The following is a 19511-nucleotide window of genomic DNA, read 5'->3' on the forward strand; positions in this document are numbered from 1 at the left end:
GTGCGTTCATATTTTATTGAATATCAAGACCAAAAACCATAATTAAACAACTCTGCAGTAACTTGATGTGACACCCGTGCCTGTGACACTGAGGCGTCTAAACAGGTTGAATGACTCTAGATGTGCTAAATGACACTCATGATATCTGACAAGAGGGCTGGTATAGCATCTGTGGCGGAGGCTCACTGTGTTCGCACATATCACAAATAATCACCTTCAGATGCACAGGAAAGTGGGTCAATAGACAAGCTGCTATATGACCAGCAGATTCCTGTCCCAGACGTGGCGTCCGAGATATTGTATTACAAGGCCTCCGTTCACCATGCTGCACACAAGGTATGTGAGTCCATTCAAATGGTTCAGGTGGAACTGTTTTGTTTTCACTGTGGCTATTTTCAGTGAACAAGATCATTCAGGTCAGGCGCATGGAAAACAAAAATGGTCCACCTGTTGCTACGCATGTATGCACACATAGGCTACACACATTACACACACATTACACACACAATACACACACACACACACACACACACTTTCACATTCACACACACACACACACACACACACACACACACACACACACACACACACACACACACACACACACACACACACACACATCCAAAGTATCCATGACTGTTGCTATTGGAGATGGTTCTCTCTTTAGCTATTTAGTGTGATAATGGCGTTTGACTGCAAGTGACACAAACACCATTGTCACACTCCAAAGCTCCAGAGGACAGAGGTGTTTGGCAGGCCCTGGAGAAGGAGAGGAGTGGGAGAGAGTGACCAGAGCAGGGCTGCTGGACGACATGGCCATGAATCTCTAGAAAGAGGAGATTCTGACAGTCCAAATCAGCCCAGAAGAGTCCCTCGCTACCTTGCTCACTCTCACCTCGTGTGGGCAGAGAGAGCTGGAGCAGCCTGGTCTGAGCTGGTCAGCGGTCAGTGGGCTCAAGTACACACTCACCGAGCTCCTGCCAGATGGCAGCGCTGCATGTGCACCTTGCACGGCTGCTGGGGAAACGCACAGCTGCTCTGGCAATGTGGCCTTGTGGCTCTGCTGACCCCGTACACGACATGTCCAACCTGAACTGACCACAACCCAGCTGTAGAAAACAAGGAAACAATGTCTACTTTATTAAGGAGTGAAGTTCTTAGCTCTGTATCATACACAGATTATACATGTGGACTAAGGTGTTTCCAATCATTTGGGTGGAGAAAGGGGAGAGAACAGATGGGGAGAGAGAATAAGAAAGAGAGAAAAAAAGAAAGAAAGAAAGAAAGAAAGAAAGAGAGAGAAAGAAAAAAAGAAAGAAAGAAAGAAAGAAAGATTAGAAGGATTTGTGATGAAGCTCTCAATGCGTCATCACAGGTGTCATTGGGATGCTCACCAAATATCTAGTGAAGTGATCCTGGCTGTGTCCTCGTTCCTCCTCCTCCTCCAGGCCTCCTGAGCTGTATGCATTCACACAGTCACACACATATAAAAACATGCAAACAGGAGGCATCCGTTTAAATCAGCGACACAACGAACTCAAGCCCACTCCAAATTCCAAAGAGCTTCCTAGTAAGAGTTTCGGTCAGTCTGCTGTGCCTGGCCGTGCTTTATGTAGTGGAAGAGGAGTCTTTGGACAAACACCTAATTCCCTCCTGTGATAAGCTTTAGGGAAGTATTGATCTGGTGTGACGTACCCAAAAGGGGGCAGGAAGCACATGCTGGTAAACCAAAGCACTGCTGACAATCACTCCATAGCACAGGTGAAGAAAGAGGGCATTTTAATTGAAGCGTTCAAATACATGGGAACCATTCTTAGATTTTATGTTATTTATATGTAATTCGATAAGTTTATATGCTAATCACAGTTTGGCAGGGCCAGAATAACAGTAAAGCTGAAATCACCAAATCTCGCAGTAGAACATTCCCTGCAATGAAACTGTATGGGGAAATTCTGAGACATTCCTGTACATTGGCTATTTCCCCACTCTTCTGTTACTATCAAACAATGGCATTTTTACATTTCCTTGAGAGGAGAGATGGGGCATTTGCCAAAATACAAATGTACTGCTCAAAATTCAGCAAGGAGTAATTTCTCCTTTTATTCTTTAACAAACTTCAAAGGAAACGTATATTTAGTATCAGGATAAGACTGTGGTCTATCTCTGTTTGAACGTCAGTTTAATGTTTGAGTCCAGGCAGGGGTTCTTTCGGGTCAAAGCACAGGCAGGAGACCTCAAACCAGACAACAGGTCACTGAGGAGGCACAAGGCCATTAGTACATAATCCCTTTTATCAGGAAGTTTCATTCACAGAAGCACCATCACAGCCAACAGACAAGACAGAAAGTCTGCGACAGAACGTCTGTTGATAATAAAGCTTGATGTTAGTGCAAGTGTGGCCGTGCTGCATTGGTGGACTGGGGGGTTTGGCTGTGGGCTTGTTTGTGATCAAGTTGTGGGAGCTTGATAATGTGTACCAGGATAGGCTGTGCTTATTTGCTCGTCCTTGGAGCTGATAACTGTCAGATTGGCTGTGTGAATGAACTGGGTTTCCTTCACCGCACATGTGCAAAGTAACTGTTCTCGCCATGGTTACAGGGAGCATATTTAAAAGCTGCATCACTAGATTTAATGTTCTAATAGCAATATAATAAATTATCCACATTCTTTGCTGCCAAGTTGGTTTTGTGATTTGATTTATTTTTCAGAACACAGCATCGCTCTATTACTTAAATGTACCCAGCCCAAATCAGGTACCAGAGACTGGCAAGAAACCATGCTATATCTAGTTGTCTTTTTAATACTGTGTTAAAATTAGTATAGTCTTTTTGAAAAAGTGTACACAAATCTAAAGATAGAAAGTGACCAAATTTACATCTTTACAAGTTTCTAGCTGCAAAAAACAGTCTTCAGAGGATTTGCCTTGAAATATTAAAAACAGGAGAACAATGTTGCCAGGATTTCAGCAGATTTTGTTTACTATAAAGTAAAAAAAATATTATTGTGATTGTAAATATTACATGATGCATACCATAGTTACTACAGAGGTGCCCCAAAAAATGAAAATAGGCACTACTATGTGAAGTGGGCCACCTGGCAGCCAATCATAATAGGATAGCCATATCTCTATGTATATATGGAAGACTGGATTTGTTATCCATGAGATCAGCAACATTGCTACTCCTGTAGCTCATGATATATTAATGTAGTTTATGATGTTACAACTGTGTGAAAGTGTGTTAAGCATTTTCCCCATCAGGTTCCAGGGCGATCCACTGCTAACAGAGGTGGCAGTAAAACCCCACATTTTAACAGGTTTTCTGACCACAGAGGCCAGAGCAAAGGCACACATGAAAGAATCACATCACACCAGTCCTTACAGAGTTCAATGTCTCACTTTAATTTGTTCCAAGTATTATGAAATGCAGGATCTTGTGGTGATGTGGAATTAAACTAAAGTGATAATTCCCCCATTCATAAAAAAAGAACCCCATTTAAAAATGAGACAGAAAGAAGAAGAAAAGGAGGACAGATGTAAATAATACCATTAATTTACTAGATCACATGTATGTTTAGTGAGTGGCTGAAGGAAGAATCTAGAAAAGAAGTGGAAGGGGCCCAAGTCTGGGTGCCATGACTGTGTGTTAAAACGTTAGCAGCAGTCAGATGTAGAGACATTAGGTATTGCACCAGGTAATTGAGTGCTTTCAAGAGCAGAAACCAACAAACAAACAAAATCATTCAAGTTAATAAGAGACGCAGGACAGCCGATATGATCAAGAATGGGATCTATAAAGTGCCCTTTTGGTTTAGTGGTGTGTCAGAAGAAAGGGGGAAAAAAAAGATGTCGAGAGTGAAAAAGAAAAAAACAAAAAGCCTGCGGCTTTCAACATCACATCTTGCACAGCTTCAATCGTTCATGTGTTCATTAATACTTCCATCTAATGTAGTACATACAGATGAGAAAGAATTGTTAAGAAATTAATTTACAGCATTATGGACATGGATAAGCATAATCTTCATAATAATAGTAATAATAATAATAATAATAATAATAATAATAATAGTAATATGTATATATCTGCTGTGACATCCCCTCCTTCTCCAACACACACTAATGTACATTTCCTATAGGTTCCCCCACAGCCCTTCTTGTACATCCCAGCAGGAGAAAAACAGAACAATTACTATGGAATCATAGCAAACACAAGTAACATGTTCATGCCAGTTTCATAGCACTATGATAAATCTGTAATTGAGGCCTTCTTGCAATGATTTTCACTGTTGGCTTGATTCATGCCTACAGATAAACATTGTCTAAAAGAGCAAACATCATATTGGTACAAATATCACATCTGAGTATTCCCTACGAGTAACCACAAGGATGATAAAAATCCGATAAAAATGATTATGACCATCCTGTTGCTTCATAGCTTTCGTTGCAAAAGGGAGATTTAAAAAGCCAGGAGGCAGGACAGCGTGGCGTGTTGGGGAGGAGAGTGGACTCTGATCATGGGTCATGTCATCATCAGTGCTTGGCTAGTGTTGCTAAGGTAATATGGTAGAGTGAGACCTGCTTAAGTCATAGTTGCAAGTTTGTCTTTGTGTTTTCATTTTTTTTTTGCTTTTTTTATTAAAATAATGCAAAAAACTCGGGCCATGCCCATTTCCAGCAGAAGAGGAGAGTAGAAATGCACCGGAGGCTCGTGTCTTAACGAGATGGAGAGGGGACTTAGGCTCCTGACCGCTCTACTCTGGCCTGCCCAGACAGACAGACGGGCAGGCAGGCAGGCAGACAGAGAGACAGACACCAACTCCAGCATAAAGGGCACTGCTCTTTTGCTTGACTGCTAGACTATGAGCAGTCTCAGGGTTGGGGTGCAGCTCGCCTGCATGCATAAACGTGCACGTCTGCGCAGCTACACCTGCGGGCCATTATGGCTCAGCGGCAAAATGGCAGCATGGTGTGTGTGTGTGTGTGTGTGTGTGTGTGTGTGTGTGTGTGTGTTGTCTGTAGTTGTAGTGGCAGGCAGTTGTGATCTCTTTTTAGTCCACCCCCTCAAATCCTTGGGCATTCTCTACTGCCATGAGCAGCTTCTCTCTCAAGTCTTCAAATGTGTCGTAGGCAGGCAGGTCCAGTCGATTGAAGCTAAAAGACAAAAGCAAGGTACAGTTACTCTATCTGAAGTGCCGCAATCTAACTGAATACGCATTTTAAATGTGCTCTAGGTTAGGTCACACCCAGAGTACATACCAGGTGTGAGCTCGTGGCAGCTTATCAGGCGTCCCCCACTGCTCTATGGTGAAGAGCTGTGGCCCATTTGAACCTGAAAGGAGAAAAACACACACACACACACACACACACACACACACACACACACACACACACACACACACACACAGAGCAATAATTGCACACAGCAAGAGAACGGTCATTCAATTAATAATTTCATCAACAGTGCGAGAAGGTGTGTGTACATGCACCCCCATGCACAGTAATGATGTGCCTTCACATTTCCTTGAGTGCAGAAGTAGATTTGATTTTTTAATTTGTAGGGGGTCTGTGTATGCATTTTATTTACCATAGAGCTCAGCAAAGCCGTTCATTGGCACTCTGGACGTTCCAGTGACAAACTGTAGCAGACGGATCCTCTTCTCCGCATCCATCAGAAGCACAGCCTAAAACGACACACACAGCCAGACCACAATCATCAACTTACTGAATGCTTTACTATGCCTTCATGTTCAGCCACATGTAAAGCCTCACATTAAAAAGACTATGGTCCCGAGCTCAGGGAGAAGAGTGCAAATACAGTTTTCTTTGCACTCTTCTAATATGCAAGTATGGCTATTCTCAGCTAAGGATATATGCAAAGCTTCCGACAAATGTCATTAAGGGTTCCCACTCTAAGTCAAATGTAAAATGTCATGACTTTTCCCCATTTCCCTGAAATTAATTTCCACAACCTACTATATAATCAATGGTACCAAAGATTTCAGAGCTGCCGCACAGCAGCTTTGACTTTATGGAGTGGGAGATGAATAAATGGATATTGAAAAAACAAGGGCTAGCCACAACGACTCAAAGAAGCAGCAATGAAAAAAAAAAAAAGAATAATCGAATAAACACCAATACTGCATGGACATGAATTGGTATTCATGTATTTTGCTAAGTAAATTTGAACCAAAACACTTCTAATGCCAAACGAAAAACAGAATAGAGCAATTGTGGTCAACTAAATATTTAGGCAGGACAACTGTAACTTTCAAAGGTGCTGGGCTTCAGTTTGCAGATTCAAATTTATTTTCTAACAAGCTAAATGCAGAGAGGACTTTTGTAATCTTTCTCACTGTTCTGTGTTCTTGACAATCTTATTTTGTCCAGCTTCATGTTGATAAAACTATTAACACTTGGAAGATGTGACTTTCAGTAACCAAACCAATGTGTGATTAGTTTGTGATTAAGCTATAAATTAATTAATTAAATTCATGTGCGCATGCATGTGTGTGTGAGTGTATGTATGTGTGTGTGTGTGTGTGTGTGTGTGTGTGTGTGTGTGTGTGTGTGTGTGTGTGTGTGTGTGTGTGTGTGTGTGTGTCAGGGCATCAGGGTCCTGATAAACAGTTTCTGTTCCAACAGCTTTCATCTGAGCAAACAGCAGCAGTGTATCTCCAAATAGACTTTGATCTGAATCAGGCCCCATGCTGGGGGCCACAGATCACAGCGACACTGACACAGGGTATATGCAGGAATCATAGAGTTGAATTTACTACCTTTTTTACTACCTCCACAATATTTTTTACTACTAACACGACATCAAGCAGCAGCCCTTTTTTTTTGGGGGGGGGGGGGGGGTATGCAATTATTACACTTCCGCCATTGGAGTCTATGGCAGCCCATAGAACGCCTGGCTAAAAAGTGCAGATTTTTGGCAGAAAGTTTCGGGACACTCCACTGACCACTCACACTCATTTACGGACCTCTAAACCCAGCCGTCTAGTGCCACCAACAGGTCAAAATCTGGCCGAAAATTGAACCGCTGGGTCTAAAGTTATGAAATTTGGCACACTGATTCAGCACTGTCCCATGATCACTCTCACCAATTTACAGAACTCTATGCCCAACACTAGTGCCACCAATGGGTCGAACCTGGATTGCATTCACGCATGTGACCATTGAACGGTGCGTCCGATTTTCACATATCAGGCACCGTTGGAATCCCTGGACCGACCTAAGTTCAATGACCCCTATTACGTCACTTTTCGCCATATTGGACCTCCGCCATATTGGATTTAGTCCAAACTCTACGAAAAGTTTCAGCGGTCACAAATTTCATCCGATTTTCACGGAACTTGGCGGAGATGATCTTCTGCCCGAGCCGCACAAAAGATACTTGTCAGATTTTTCAATTTCATTTTTGTTTGCTCGTGACAGCCAATCAAATATGGCGATGAAACCGCCAAACAGGAAGTGGACAAACATCTAGGTGACGCTTTGAGTTAACATAACAAAACTCAATACAATTAGTCAGGACACTGTCCCAATCACTCACAGCAATTTTTATGCATATACATCGAACACTCTAGCGCCACCACCAGTTCAACGCTGGACATGTGTTCAGGTGCGTGATTCTTTCACAATTGAGGTAGCGTCTGAATCCTTGGACCATCCCGAGTTCATCGACCCCTATCCCGTCACTTTCCGCCATATTGGACCTCCGCCATATTGGATTTAGTCCAAACTCTACGAAAAGTTTCAGCGGTTACAAATTTCATCTGATTTTCACAGAACTTGGCAGAGATGATCTTCAGACCGAGCCGCACAAACGATACTTGTCAGATTTTTTAATTTCAAGTTTATTTGCCCGTGACAGCCAATCACACATGGCGACGATGCCGCCTAACAGGAAGTGGGCTAACATCTCGGCTACGCTTTAATGTATGAAGTCCAAACTTGGTACAGGGACTTGGTACCTGATTGTGAGGACGCACTAGGAAATTGGAATCATTTGGCCTCTATAGGGGTCGCTGCAATACAGGAAATGAGCTTGTATCTCAGCAACACTTTGATGTACAAAGTCCAAACTTGGTATAAGGACATGTTACCTCATTATGATGACACCCTAGGAAATTGGCATCATTTGGCCTCTATAGGGGGCGCTGCAATACGGGAAGTGAGCTTGTATCTCAGCAACGCTTTGATGTATGAAGTCCAAACTTAATACAGAGACAAAGTAGCTGATTGTGAGGACATGCAAGGAAAGTGGTCTCATTTGGCCTCTAGGGGTGCTGTAATAGACAAATTGAGCTCACATCTCAGCAACTCTTTGGTGTATGAAGTCCAGGGACATGGTAGCTGATTCTGAGAATGCACAAGGACATTGGTGTAATTTGCGCCTCCAGGGGCACTATAACAAAGTAAATGAGCTTATTTCTTTATCCAATTGCAATCAAACTTGCTGTGAGTGCTTGCTCATGCCATGGCAACTCCATTCCTGCTATAGCGCACTGCTTGGCCCCCACATTGCTGCTTGCAGCTATATTTTCCAATTGTGATCATTAAGTATTGTCATTGTCAACGACAATGTTTTTCTGTAGTGTCAAGTTGAGTTTCAGTTGCCCTTACCTTAACCCTAGCCCTTGAGTTATCCTAACCATAGCCCTTAGCCCTAATAGGGTGACTAACCCCCCCCCGCCCCCGCCCAAAAAAAACCCTCCAGTCTAAGGATAGGCCCAGAAATCTATTTATATGGATATATAAAACCATTATTATTGGTATGGTATTGTTGTTGCACATTTGACACTAAAGCAGTCCGTGAAAACATGCACATCAGTGGACTGCTTTACTAATGCAAAATTCAAAACTATGATTTCATTGCATTACTCAGCATGGTTGCACAATGATTGCATGAAAAATACTTCCCAAAACAACAGTAATTATAAGGATGCCATTTAGCAGTGTAAATCAAGTTTAATCACAATTCGATACAATATCGATTCTTTAAGCCAACGATTTGATTCTTTTCAATACTTCAAAATGTGTAGCAATCCGATTCGATGCGTTACTCATGCGTGCACCATGAAAAATAAAATAAAATCTGAGGGTTTCAGTTGTTAAATAGGTGAAAACAATAAATGTAGCCATGTAGCTCCATAGGACCCCATGTATTTTGGACTCGCCCGCCATCGCCATCTAGGTGAACTCTGGTGAACTGCAGCCAAATTCGGTTTGTATAGGATTAAGAGAGAGTGGGGAGGCTCTCCGTAGACGGGCTATGATTTAACTGACTCAAGTTTTCATAGGATATTGAATGCTTTAAATGTGAATGCCATAAACTTAATTCACCATTAATTAGATTAGCGTGGTTCTTCACAAAGTTGTCATCTAAATGCAGTGTTTTGTAGGCTATTCAAAGCATTTCACGTTCATCACTCAGTTGTGGTGTAGGCCTGTCTTGAGTGATCGCTGTCCCTTTATAAATGTCCGGGACTTTAAATTACGTTTTAACTCCATGCTGTTTTTGTTAGACAGCGCCGTCTTTAAATCAGTTTTTCTACCGTTTTAATAAATGACACACGCACTTAAGTGGTTACAAGTAAGGAATTGTTTTCACTCGTTTTCTTGCAATTCCCACGTAACATTAGATACTAGGTCTAGGTTACATTAAAAAAATGGTATCGGTTATGCCTACTATGTCAGTGACTAGTTCGAACTTTATTACTGATGGGCTAGGTGGAATAATTTAATTATTGCACGGTTCTGGATTATCACAGTCAGATGGCAGCGCCACCGTCAGCTGAACGAAAGCACACTAGTCAAGTCCACAGTTGTTAAAACTTCCAGCTGAAGTAGTCTAGTGCGAACTGAGAGAGTTGCCTCCTAACGGAGTGAGTGTAGCCGATATTTTCTTAGCTGCTATCAGAGTGATAGGCTAGCCTACATCTACCGCTCCTTTGCTACATGAACAAATATTATCAGATGAGTGACAGAAGCACCGGACATTTGACCAGCAGGCCCATAAACGATGCTCTGGTTCCTCTGGTAGCCTGCGGTAGGGCCTAGATGACGTGAAAAAAAAGCGAGGGAATGGACAGCTGTATTCATATTTTCTCCAGAATGACATGTCACATGATAAAGATACTAAAACTCCTTATGGTTTCTCTGATGCTACATTTCTGAGGGGGAAAAGTTTTGTAAGAATAAAAGACTAAACAACATTTTCACAGTCAAAGCTCACATCATCACTGATACTCTATGGTACAACATAACGGTGTTTACAGATATGGAAAATCCAACTAGAGTGACATGGCAAGCTAAATCTAGTGAAACTAGAACATGGGAATAGCTGAGGCTCATTGCAGTCAGTGTTTACATGTTAAACTGAGCACATATCTTCAGACAGATTCATTTTGGAGCTAAATATTAAAACATTACATAGTCCATCATATTTAGCCTTTTGTTCACACTGAAATGTCTCAAACAGTGCTAGTTAAACACAAACATTTCTAAATGTTCAAAAATGTCCAAATGTCCATTTGTCACGTCACCAATTCAGACTTTAAAGTCATAGCCTACAGTATGGGTATAAAAACGGCCAAAAACTGCACCGATCAGGTTCTTGGAGTTAAAGTGTAAAAGCCAAACCAAACAGTTGAGGGAGGATACCTATGCCACCTGATATTGTACTTTTGCACGCAGTGCGTGTGAAAAGAGACAGCAAAGAAAGAATGAGAAACAGGAGGAGTTACCTTCCAGAACCACTGGATGACAGGATGGTTGGGGCAGTAGCCATTCTTGTAGACAGTGTGCTGCCTCCAGTCATTCACATCCACATCACCCAGACCGCACATCAGAAGCTGGACAACAAAACACAACCATTAAGGCCTAGACTATACACAAACATGACATATGCACCACGAATGACAACTCACTACACATCATCAGGTGTATCAAATATTGAAAAAGCAGTACTGTGCGCTGGGGGTTACACAGAGTACTCAAGTGCAACCCCTACCTGCAGACTTCGGCAACTGAGATTAGCTTACTGCGGCAGTCAACACTCACGAGCACCTTCATATCAGCACTGCAACATAGTGTTTCTCTGGCGCTAGTGCTTACCTCCAGCTCATTCTCATCAAAAATCTTGATAAGGTCGATAATAATGAGTTCAGTGAAACCCTGTGAGAAAGACAGTATTTGTCAAACACCGATCCAAAGTACATTTTCACCATCTACCTCCAGCTAGACAGAAGCACACATCATTTTTTACTTTTCCACTGCAAATTCATTCATTCTCAGAGTTTACAATAATGTATGCCTGTTTTTAATTAAATACCTTTTATAAAGGTTTCAAATGAAAATTAAACTGGAATAACTCAAGCAAATGCTAATAGTGCATTATTTTTCCAAAACCCATTTCATTCTGCCCCCTTGTGGTGAAATGTGTCATATCAACAGACATGCCACACGAGAGCAGAGAGAGAGAGAGAGATAGATAGATAGATAGATAGATAGATAGATACTTTACTGATCCCCAAGGGGAAATTCAATTGATGATGTAAATACCTCCAGAAAGGCGTTCATCTGCTTCTGCACCCGGTTCACAAATCTCCACTGGATGACAAGACTGCGCACAGAGCAGACAAAACATGTTATTTAATGAGTCATACTGACATAAACAAGGTGGCAACAATGCATGTATTAACAATCAACATCAACCAGTCATGAGGCCTTGTTATACTCACTCAATGTACTCCTTTTTGTTGTCATTTGTGACAACCATATCTGAGCCACTGGGTTTCAGGTCAACCTGATATGTCTACAAAAACAGACACAAAGTCATCTCACTACGGAGGGATCAATGTGCATCACATGCATAATGCAGTTCTCTTTAACAGAATCTAAAAGTGCATGATTTAAAGGGCTAATTAAAAGAGCATGTGTGTATGACTGCACCATGAAGTACATCCAGGGGGTGTGTGTGCGCGCACCTGGCCAAAGTTGTCTTCATCAATGCAAAACCGCAAGTCCAGTTCAGTTGGATCATTCTCAAGGATCCATTTGAGGGAGTTGTAGTATTCACTATCCTGCAGGTGCGCACAAGGGCACAGAACAGGCAACTGAGCAACCATATCACACAGGCTAACACTAGACACACAAAAAAAACAAAAAAACAGTGACATCATTATTTCACACAAGTCAAGACAACAGCTTAGAGGCCGCTTTGCTGCCTTACCACAGACTCCATATCCTTCAGTGTAATCTGTTTTCCCAGCATCATCTTATAAAATGGTCGGATGAAGAAGCCTGCAGAAATAAGGTCAAACTTGTTTTTAATAACCATATCCATTACATGAAATTAAATCTGAGCATATGCGTGTCCAGAAGCACTTGGAAATACTGCAAGATACATACCGTCTAAAAGCTTCCCGTGGTACACAGCCATGCCTGCCACACGTCCAATGAACTTAAAGTATGACAGGTGGTCTTCGTTACACAGACCTGAGTTGGGGTTGATCTGCAGGGTGTAGTTATCCCTAGAAAACACCAGAGGAAACACATCTCATCAAACACGTCAGACAACCGCCAGAGGAGGCGGCTGAGAAATCCATTTGACTCTAAGTAATGAGGAATGGCTCACTGGCTGCATTAGGGAATCTATTCTGCCAAAGAAAGCTCCTCATGACCACAGAGGGCACAGAACGCCAGCCTTGATGGGCTCTGCTGGGTGCAGCCACCAGTCTCTGCTAGTGATATGGCTCAACATTTGGGGCGTGTGGGACACGGCGCCACCACACTGTTTTTCACGGATGAATTTCTCTATCCACCCATCCACTAATCTATCCATCTGTCATGAGTAGGAAAAACCTCAGGGAGGGTTGCGATGGCTGAGATGCATATATAAGCACCATCTCTGAGTGGAAATGGTGTGCACTGCACAGTAGCATGGTGTTCAGTTCCTACTGCATGGCTGGTCAGGAAAGAGAGAGTGAGTGGAAGGACACACGCATTGTGCCCCATGCTGAGACTTCCCTCAGTGAAAAACTGGTATATTTTCTATGTATTTTCTTTTTTTTAAAAAAGGTGCCACGTGTAAGAATTGAGGTAAAAATATCCAAAAAATTAGCTACACACATCAAACGAATGAGAAGAAATAAGGGCGATGATGTCATTAAAAAATTAACAAGGTATAGTGCTGCAGAGATATCAACCTGAATTAGCATGCTAAATTACTAGCCACAGGCTGACAGGTGTCATAATACCAGTTTCAGCCATGGGAGGCAGTATGCAGGCAACATAACCGCCAGCCAAACTGCAATACATGTTTCACGGTTGTTACTCCAGGGTAGACCAACTCACTTTCTGGAGGTATACTGCCCACCACATCTTATATGGAATGTGGAGTATGAATTGATTTTTTGGCGGACATTACACATGGCACCTTTAAGTTCTCCTGAGTACTTTACTCTGAACTGCAGTACAATGAAAATGTTCTGAGATGAGGCACAGCACTGACCTAGAACAGCCCGAGTAGTGCTTTAATATTTGACCTCTTTAATGTAAGCATAAGCATATAGGTACTATCCAACAACAATTATTAAGGTACGGGAACAATTCTGGTCAATGAACTCTGTGTGAATCTAGTGAGCAGTGTGATTTTTCGAGTAAATGTTTAACGAAGCGGTGTTTTTGTAGTAGACACTCCAGTGAACTCACGTGGCGGAATACTCAAAGAGGCCGTAGTAGGGGTTGAACATCTCCTTAGAGAGCAGGAAGAACCACTCACGGGCCACACCACCATAGTCCAGACCCTTTTCAGACTCAAACTCGATCCAAAGACGCGCCTTCAGGATGTCCGGCCGCTTCAGTGACATGATGCGCCGATACGACTCCTCAAAGATGTTGTTTCTGTGCAACTTCATCTCAAAGCGGTTAGGGATATCCGCCTGTATAGAGAGGGGAAGAAGTTAGAAGAAGACTTCAATTTGAACAGAGATGGTTGTTGAAAGAATCTTTGATGAGAAGCACAAAACCAGTTTCCATTGGCAGCGGTCATGGTACAGATGTATCGGACCTCCAAAAGATGGGAAGGTCTGTTCATGTTAATGGAACTTTCTGCAGCATTCTGAAAAGCTGTATAATAACCATCCATGTAGTGTTCATTTGAGCCAGCAGTGTTTTGAAATATGATTTAATGCAAGAGTGTTGTAGATCTTAATGTGTGAAGCCTGCCTGCATCAAGTTAAATCTAAAATGCCCAAATAGTGGTACAAATTGAAATGTCACAGCTCTTTTGCCCACTTCATTTTGATTGTTCTCACTTGTTCGCCCAACATGCAGTGTGAGGCCAGCTGCTTAGCAATGCATGGCAAATGCGTGAATTTTCACACTTCCTGAACAGAGAGGAAATCTCAAAGTGTAGACACTAACATAAAACAGATTCATGTGAAGCCCTGTGGCTCAATCATGTAAAAAGCAGGGATCTTACCGGCTTCTTTAACTTCTTCCTGAAGTAGTCATATTTCTGTTTGAACTCCCTCGAGTATGGCACGGCCTGGGAGAAGGGAATCATGGGAAATGTCACATACCAAGACTTATCGGAGTTGGAACTGTACTGTGTTTTAGATACGTTTGTGTATTACAGTGACATCAAGCATAACGTTTAGAGGTTCCTGAATCACTGGGGGGGAGCAGAACTCACAGGGCCTGTGATGGCGGGACTCTGGAGCCGAGGGTCCTCCCACTGCGTATTTCTGGTGTCTGGAAGAAAACCACAGAAGAGGAATCAAACTGACAGCTCTTAACAGAACATCCCCACACAGTCTCACAGAATCATCTCACACCCACACACACACCGATGCAGTTGGTCCGACAGGTTTATTGACTAGTCAGTCTCTCCAGTATTTAGCAATGTTTCAATTCCAACAATAAACACAAAATCAACCAATCAGCGCAAATTATGTGCACCCTTCCAACCAATTCTCTGCTACCTCCAAACATTCAAAATTTAAATAATGATAATAATAATAATAATAATAATAATAATAATAGAGCAATTTTAACTTTCTCACTCAATTTTAGGGCATTCAGACTTTTTGGCTGCAACAATCTCACAAAAGGCCAACGAAATCCTGGAGGGACTGACTAGTATGAAGATAGAGCTCATATAGTTTGACACGTGTCTGCTTAAGTGACAGTATCTCTTCCCATGTCAGCCTTCAATAATAGATGCTATGAAACCTGAGCGCTCAAAGCCATTCCCATTCCCAGGAGCCCATGGCTATTGACTCTACCCTGCCAGTGAGATGAACACGTCTCCCTCTCACCCTTTTCTAGCTCTCATCAAAAAAAGTGCCGTCCTCACTTGCCTCTCTGTTGAAGGTTTCTGAGCTGTTCTAACTCTCCATCCTTCCCCCATGTTCTCTCTCTCTCTCTCTCTCTCCCTCTCTCTCTCTCTCTCTCTCTAATATGCCACATAGCTTTGAGTTCATCAGAGTAATGAAGGCTGAGGCTGAGAGAATGAGAGTTAAAGAGAACCATGTGACAGAGAACTGGAGAGTGCAGAGGAGAGGGAGATGGAAGGATTAAAAACCATCTGTTCTCCAGGGGAACCGTGTGTGTGTGTTGAAGAGGAAAAGTGGTCTTACTGTGGTCAATGTAGAAGGTTCTTCCATCAGCATGGATTCGCTCCTCCCATCCAGGCTAAAGATCAGAGAGAAGAGAGTTACCAATAAGGCCACTAAAATACAAAACAGACACAGAACAAGAGAGAAAGAAAGAAAGAAAGAAAGAAAGAAAGAAAGAAAGAGAGAGAGAGAGAGAAAAAAAACATACACAAATATTGACAAGTGCAACTTGCTTAATCTGATATATACAAGGGGAAGACAACAACATTTCACTCACATGCAAAACCACAAGCACGCAAGTTTTCCCCGTTTCTTTCCTTTAATAAGCCCTTCTCCCTCACTCTCGCTACCTCCTTCCCACCGTTTCCCAATCTCTGCTGCTGCCAGGGCAGGAGGCAGCCCGTTGACACAGCCCCTTCAGCTGGGATGGAGTCTGGCCCAGCTGCTCCCCCGGCATGCTGCATGGCACAGATCCACCGCCCTCCGACTGAGCCCTCTGCTCAGCGGGCCGACTGGGGCCCTGGCCCGACGAGACACAAAGACACCAGAGCCACCCCAATGTGTCACATCACAAGCACACGGGCCGCAGACTCACACACACACACACACAAACGCGCCCCCCATGACTGAACAGGGGCTGGGGTGTGTGTGTGTGTGTGTGTGTGTGTGTGTGTGTGTGTGTGTGTGTGTGTGGGGGGGGGGGCGTTTTGGGGGCACGGCACACGGTGCAGTCGCAATCCAGGGAAGACTCCAGGCTCAGCTGGAGTGGAGGAATGGATGGAGCAGAATGAAGATGTGTGACTGGGGGGTGGGGGTGGGGGAGAGTGATGGAGGGCCAGAGAGACTGGCACATGTCAAGCAGGAACGGAGCGTGATGGAGGGGAGGGGAAGGGCTGGGGGAGCGGAGGAGGACACAGTCAGAACCATGCCAGTTATGAGAGCCCGGTCTGCAAGCAGTCAGAGAGAGAGAGAGAGAGAGAGAGAGAGAGAGAGAGAGAGAGAGAGAGAGAGAGAGAGAGAGAGAGAGAGAGAGAGAGAGCGCAGGCAGAGGGAGGCTGAGCTTGCAAACCAGCACCAACCTCCTCTGGAAGATTCTACTGGCCAAACGCCACCCCGCGCCACACAGCGGGGAAAAACGTCGTCCCACACGCCACGGAGAGAACAGAGAAAAAGCAAACACACACACACGCACACATACAAACAATAACAAAAAAACACCTGACTGTGAGAGACTGCTGCCTGAAACTGAAGATTATTTCAAAGTGTAATGCAAAAATATTGTTATACTTATACTACTCAAGTTTAATGTGATTTAATCTGTATTTGTTGAGCTGCTTTTTCATTTATTCTCTCCTCTGTGACTCAAACTTTCCTGCTGACATGCCCCTATCTTACAGTGTCACATATCTCAGAAAGTCGTCCTTTGACCAAAGATGTAAAAAAACAACTTTTGAAGAAATGGGAAGAAAACACAAGAGTTTGAGTGCAGACAGCAGCAGACATTATCTCTCATAACTGTGCAGCATTGGTGCTCCAGACCAATGCAGGCTCACAGGCATACAGCATGAAGTCACAGCAACGTTTGTGATTGACTGATTCTAAAGCTACACTACAGATGACAAACTGAAAGTAAATACAACCTCCAGTGACTGGAAAATCACAAGTGCAAATGATGGCCCTGTCGGGAATGATTGAAAACTCGCACTTAAAAACACCATTACTGTGGTGTGAATGGAACCAAACTTGGGAGTTGAAATATTCTGCAGCATCATTCAAGACATGAAGACTTGAAGCAAAGAGTACCTCAAAATGGTGAGGTGTCTGCTTAGTGTCTGCTTTCTGGTCTATGGGTGAAAATCACAACCCGACATTTCACTGATAATGTGATTTCTTCTCATAGACACATTCACACACATTCTATTTACAGTCTCAGACTGTGCAGTCTGCTGATTCTTACGAAAGGTTGATATTTTCCACCCTAAAAGTTAAAGCTACCCTTTGTCAGAGGGTATATAAAGACAGTGGCAACAGACCAGGTCTTGAATGAGTGCAGGATTGTGGAAAATGCGGTTCTCTTTTCATACTCACTGGAAGCGGGCCCAGGTCACCAGGGTCCAGAGATGCTTTTGTCCTCATGTGGATAGGGTATTTCAGGCGTGGATCCTCCTGAAAAGAGACAGAGGCAAACTGGCCGTAAGTGTTTGAATGTAAGCGATTATAAAAGCATATTAGTTTGCATACAAATACCTTACATACTGTACATATTCAACTACAAAATCAACTGGAACTATACAGCATATTGCAATATTATACAACAGTTTGGTCTAGTCAAACTTTATTCATTTCTGATTGGACAAACATTTTTTACAATATCCCAGGAAAATCTCCACTCAGACTCTTCACTGCTAGTAATCACTCTGGCGTGAACATTCCGTTCAAAACTAGAGAGCAGCAATTTCATACGATTTCAATTATAAACGTCACATGTCAGTTGAATGTCGGATGAAGGTTCAATTTAGCATGTGACCTATAGACATGCAAGCAGACTACAAAAATTCTTGTGTGCACAAGCACATAAAACATGTCCCACTGAACTTGGCTCGAGTGATATGCCATGTTGCTTGGCAACAGGAGATCTCAAGGCAAATATTTTTTTGTGTCTTTAAACTTGATTAGTTGTTAAGTTTAGTTAGTAAATCCTTTTTGACTATAAAAAGTAATTCAAAACTGAAATGTTCTATGTAAATATTTAACCACTTTGCTGCAATAACTGCCTTCATAGAATTGATATTGACCATCTAGGTTGGTGGGATTGCTGCCACAAATTCTCAGTAGGATTTTGATCAGGCCTTTGACTGATCCATTTCAGAATGTTCACTTTACTGTTTGTGAGGTACTCCAGTATAGTTTTAGCCTTAGGCTATACCTTGGGTAGCTGGTAGGTAATGGATAAATAATCCCTCTACCAAACCTTATTTTTACAGCACACTGAAGCAGGCTTTCTTGCCATGTAGAGTTTATTTCCATTCGTTCTACCTTCAAGGCTACAAACTTTCCAGCTAACAGCATACCACCACTGCCCTATTTCATCGTGGTGTTTCTTGAGGCATTGGCACATGTAGCGTTTTAGGAATTGGCCAAAAGTTGAACTTTGGTCTCAAATGACCATAAAATACCCCCCCCCCCACCCCATGCATGTTTTACTGTTAATCTTCTACACCAATGATTTGTTCCAGTCAACCTCCAATAGTGCAGTTTTATGTCTAACTATGGACACTACTGCGGATAATAAGATAGGACTCCTACAACTGACCCCCAATTCCAGTCACAGATGTTTTTTGGGTGATCAACTGGTCTCCAAACGGCCACAGCAACGAAGCGCAATGACTGAAGAACTTGTAGGAAATTGTTGGTATTTGTGGGGGCCCGCAACAAGGGTACTGCCGCAACAACTTGCTGCATTAGCCTCAAAATGTATTATCATTATTATTACTTTCTTCTCTATTATTGTGTTAAATGTTTAAAATGTAAAGCACTTTGAGCTGCATTCTGTGTATGAAAGGTGCTATACAAATACAGCTTATTATTATTATTATTATCTAGTGAAAGGCTGGCAAGCAACACTGGTACATGCTGAAGAACTAGCATGACACTATTATGTAGCGAATAATAGATTAGGATGACAGAAAGGGGTAGCAGCAGTAGCGCCACAAATTCATATTTAATCTATCTGTCTTCATTAGTAATTAAATGGCACTGTGTTCAAAATACTGCTCCTACAAAGGCAAGGACACAACCATGTCCCACAGAGGTAAACAAAGAGATTATTGTGTTGATGAAATCAGATCACATTGGAATGCCCCAACCAGCATTACCCTTTCCCA

The 19511-nt window shown here is 42.7% G+C and overlaps 1 protein-coding gene across 25 annotated transcripts in view; it reads right to left on the reverse strand.

Annotated features, from left to right (window-relative positions):
• Positions 1-3376: 3376 nt before the first annotated feature.
• Positions 3377-19511, reverse strand: part of nedd4l (NEDD4 like E3 ubiquitin protein ligase) — a 64958-nt gene continuing 48823 nt past the window's right edge. For 22 of the 25 annotated variants that reach the window (XM_042058503.1, XM_042058505.1, XM_042058504.1 and 19 more), the window contains 16 exons: positions 17716-17793; positions 16707-16721; positions 15649-15703; positions 14703-14761; positions 14490-14555; positions 13718-13947; positions 12416-12537; positions 12237-12307; positions 11992-12087; positions 11746-11819; positions 11567-11627; positions 11120-11179; positions 10750-10857; positions 5583-5679; positions 5255-5327; positions 3377-5149 (listed from right to left, as the gene is read on the reverse strand). In XM_042058503.1, coding sequence (XP_041914437.1) covers positions 5047-5149; positions 5255-5327; positions 5583-5679; positions 10750-10857; positions 11120-11179; positions 11567-11627; positions 11746-11819; positions 11992-12087; positions 12237-12307; positions 12416-12537; positions 13718-13947; positions 14490-14555; positions 14703-14761; positions 15649-15703; positions 16707-16721; positions 17716-17793 — 1368 coding nt within the window. In that variant the 3' untranslated portion in view covers positions 3377-5046. The remainder of the gene's footprint in view (positions 5150-5254; positions 5328-5582; positions 5680-10749; positions 10858-11119; positions 11180-11566; positions 11628-11745; positions 11820-11991; positions 12088-12236; positions 12308-12415; positions 12538-13717; positions 13948-14489; positions 14556-14702; positions 14762-15648; positions 15704-16706; positions 16722-17715; positions 17794-19511) is intronic. The other 3 variants (XM_042058509.1, XM_042058491.1, XM_042058493.1) reach the window with 1 other exon arrangement.

Source organism: Alosa sapidissima, chromosome 13 (assembly GCF_018492685.1).
Source record: "Alosa sapidissima isolate fAloSap1 chromosome 13, fAloSap1.pri, whole genome shotgun sequence".
NCBI lineage: Eukaryota > Metazoa > Chordata > Actinopteri > Clupeiformes > Clupeidae > Alosa > Alosa sapidissima.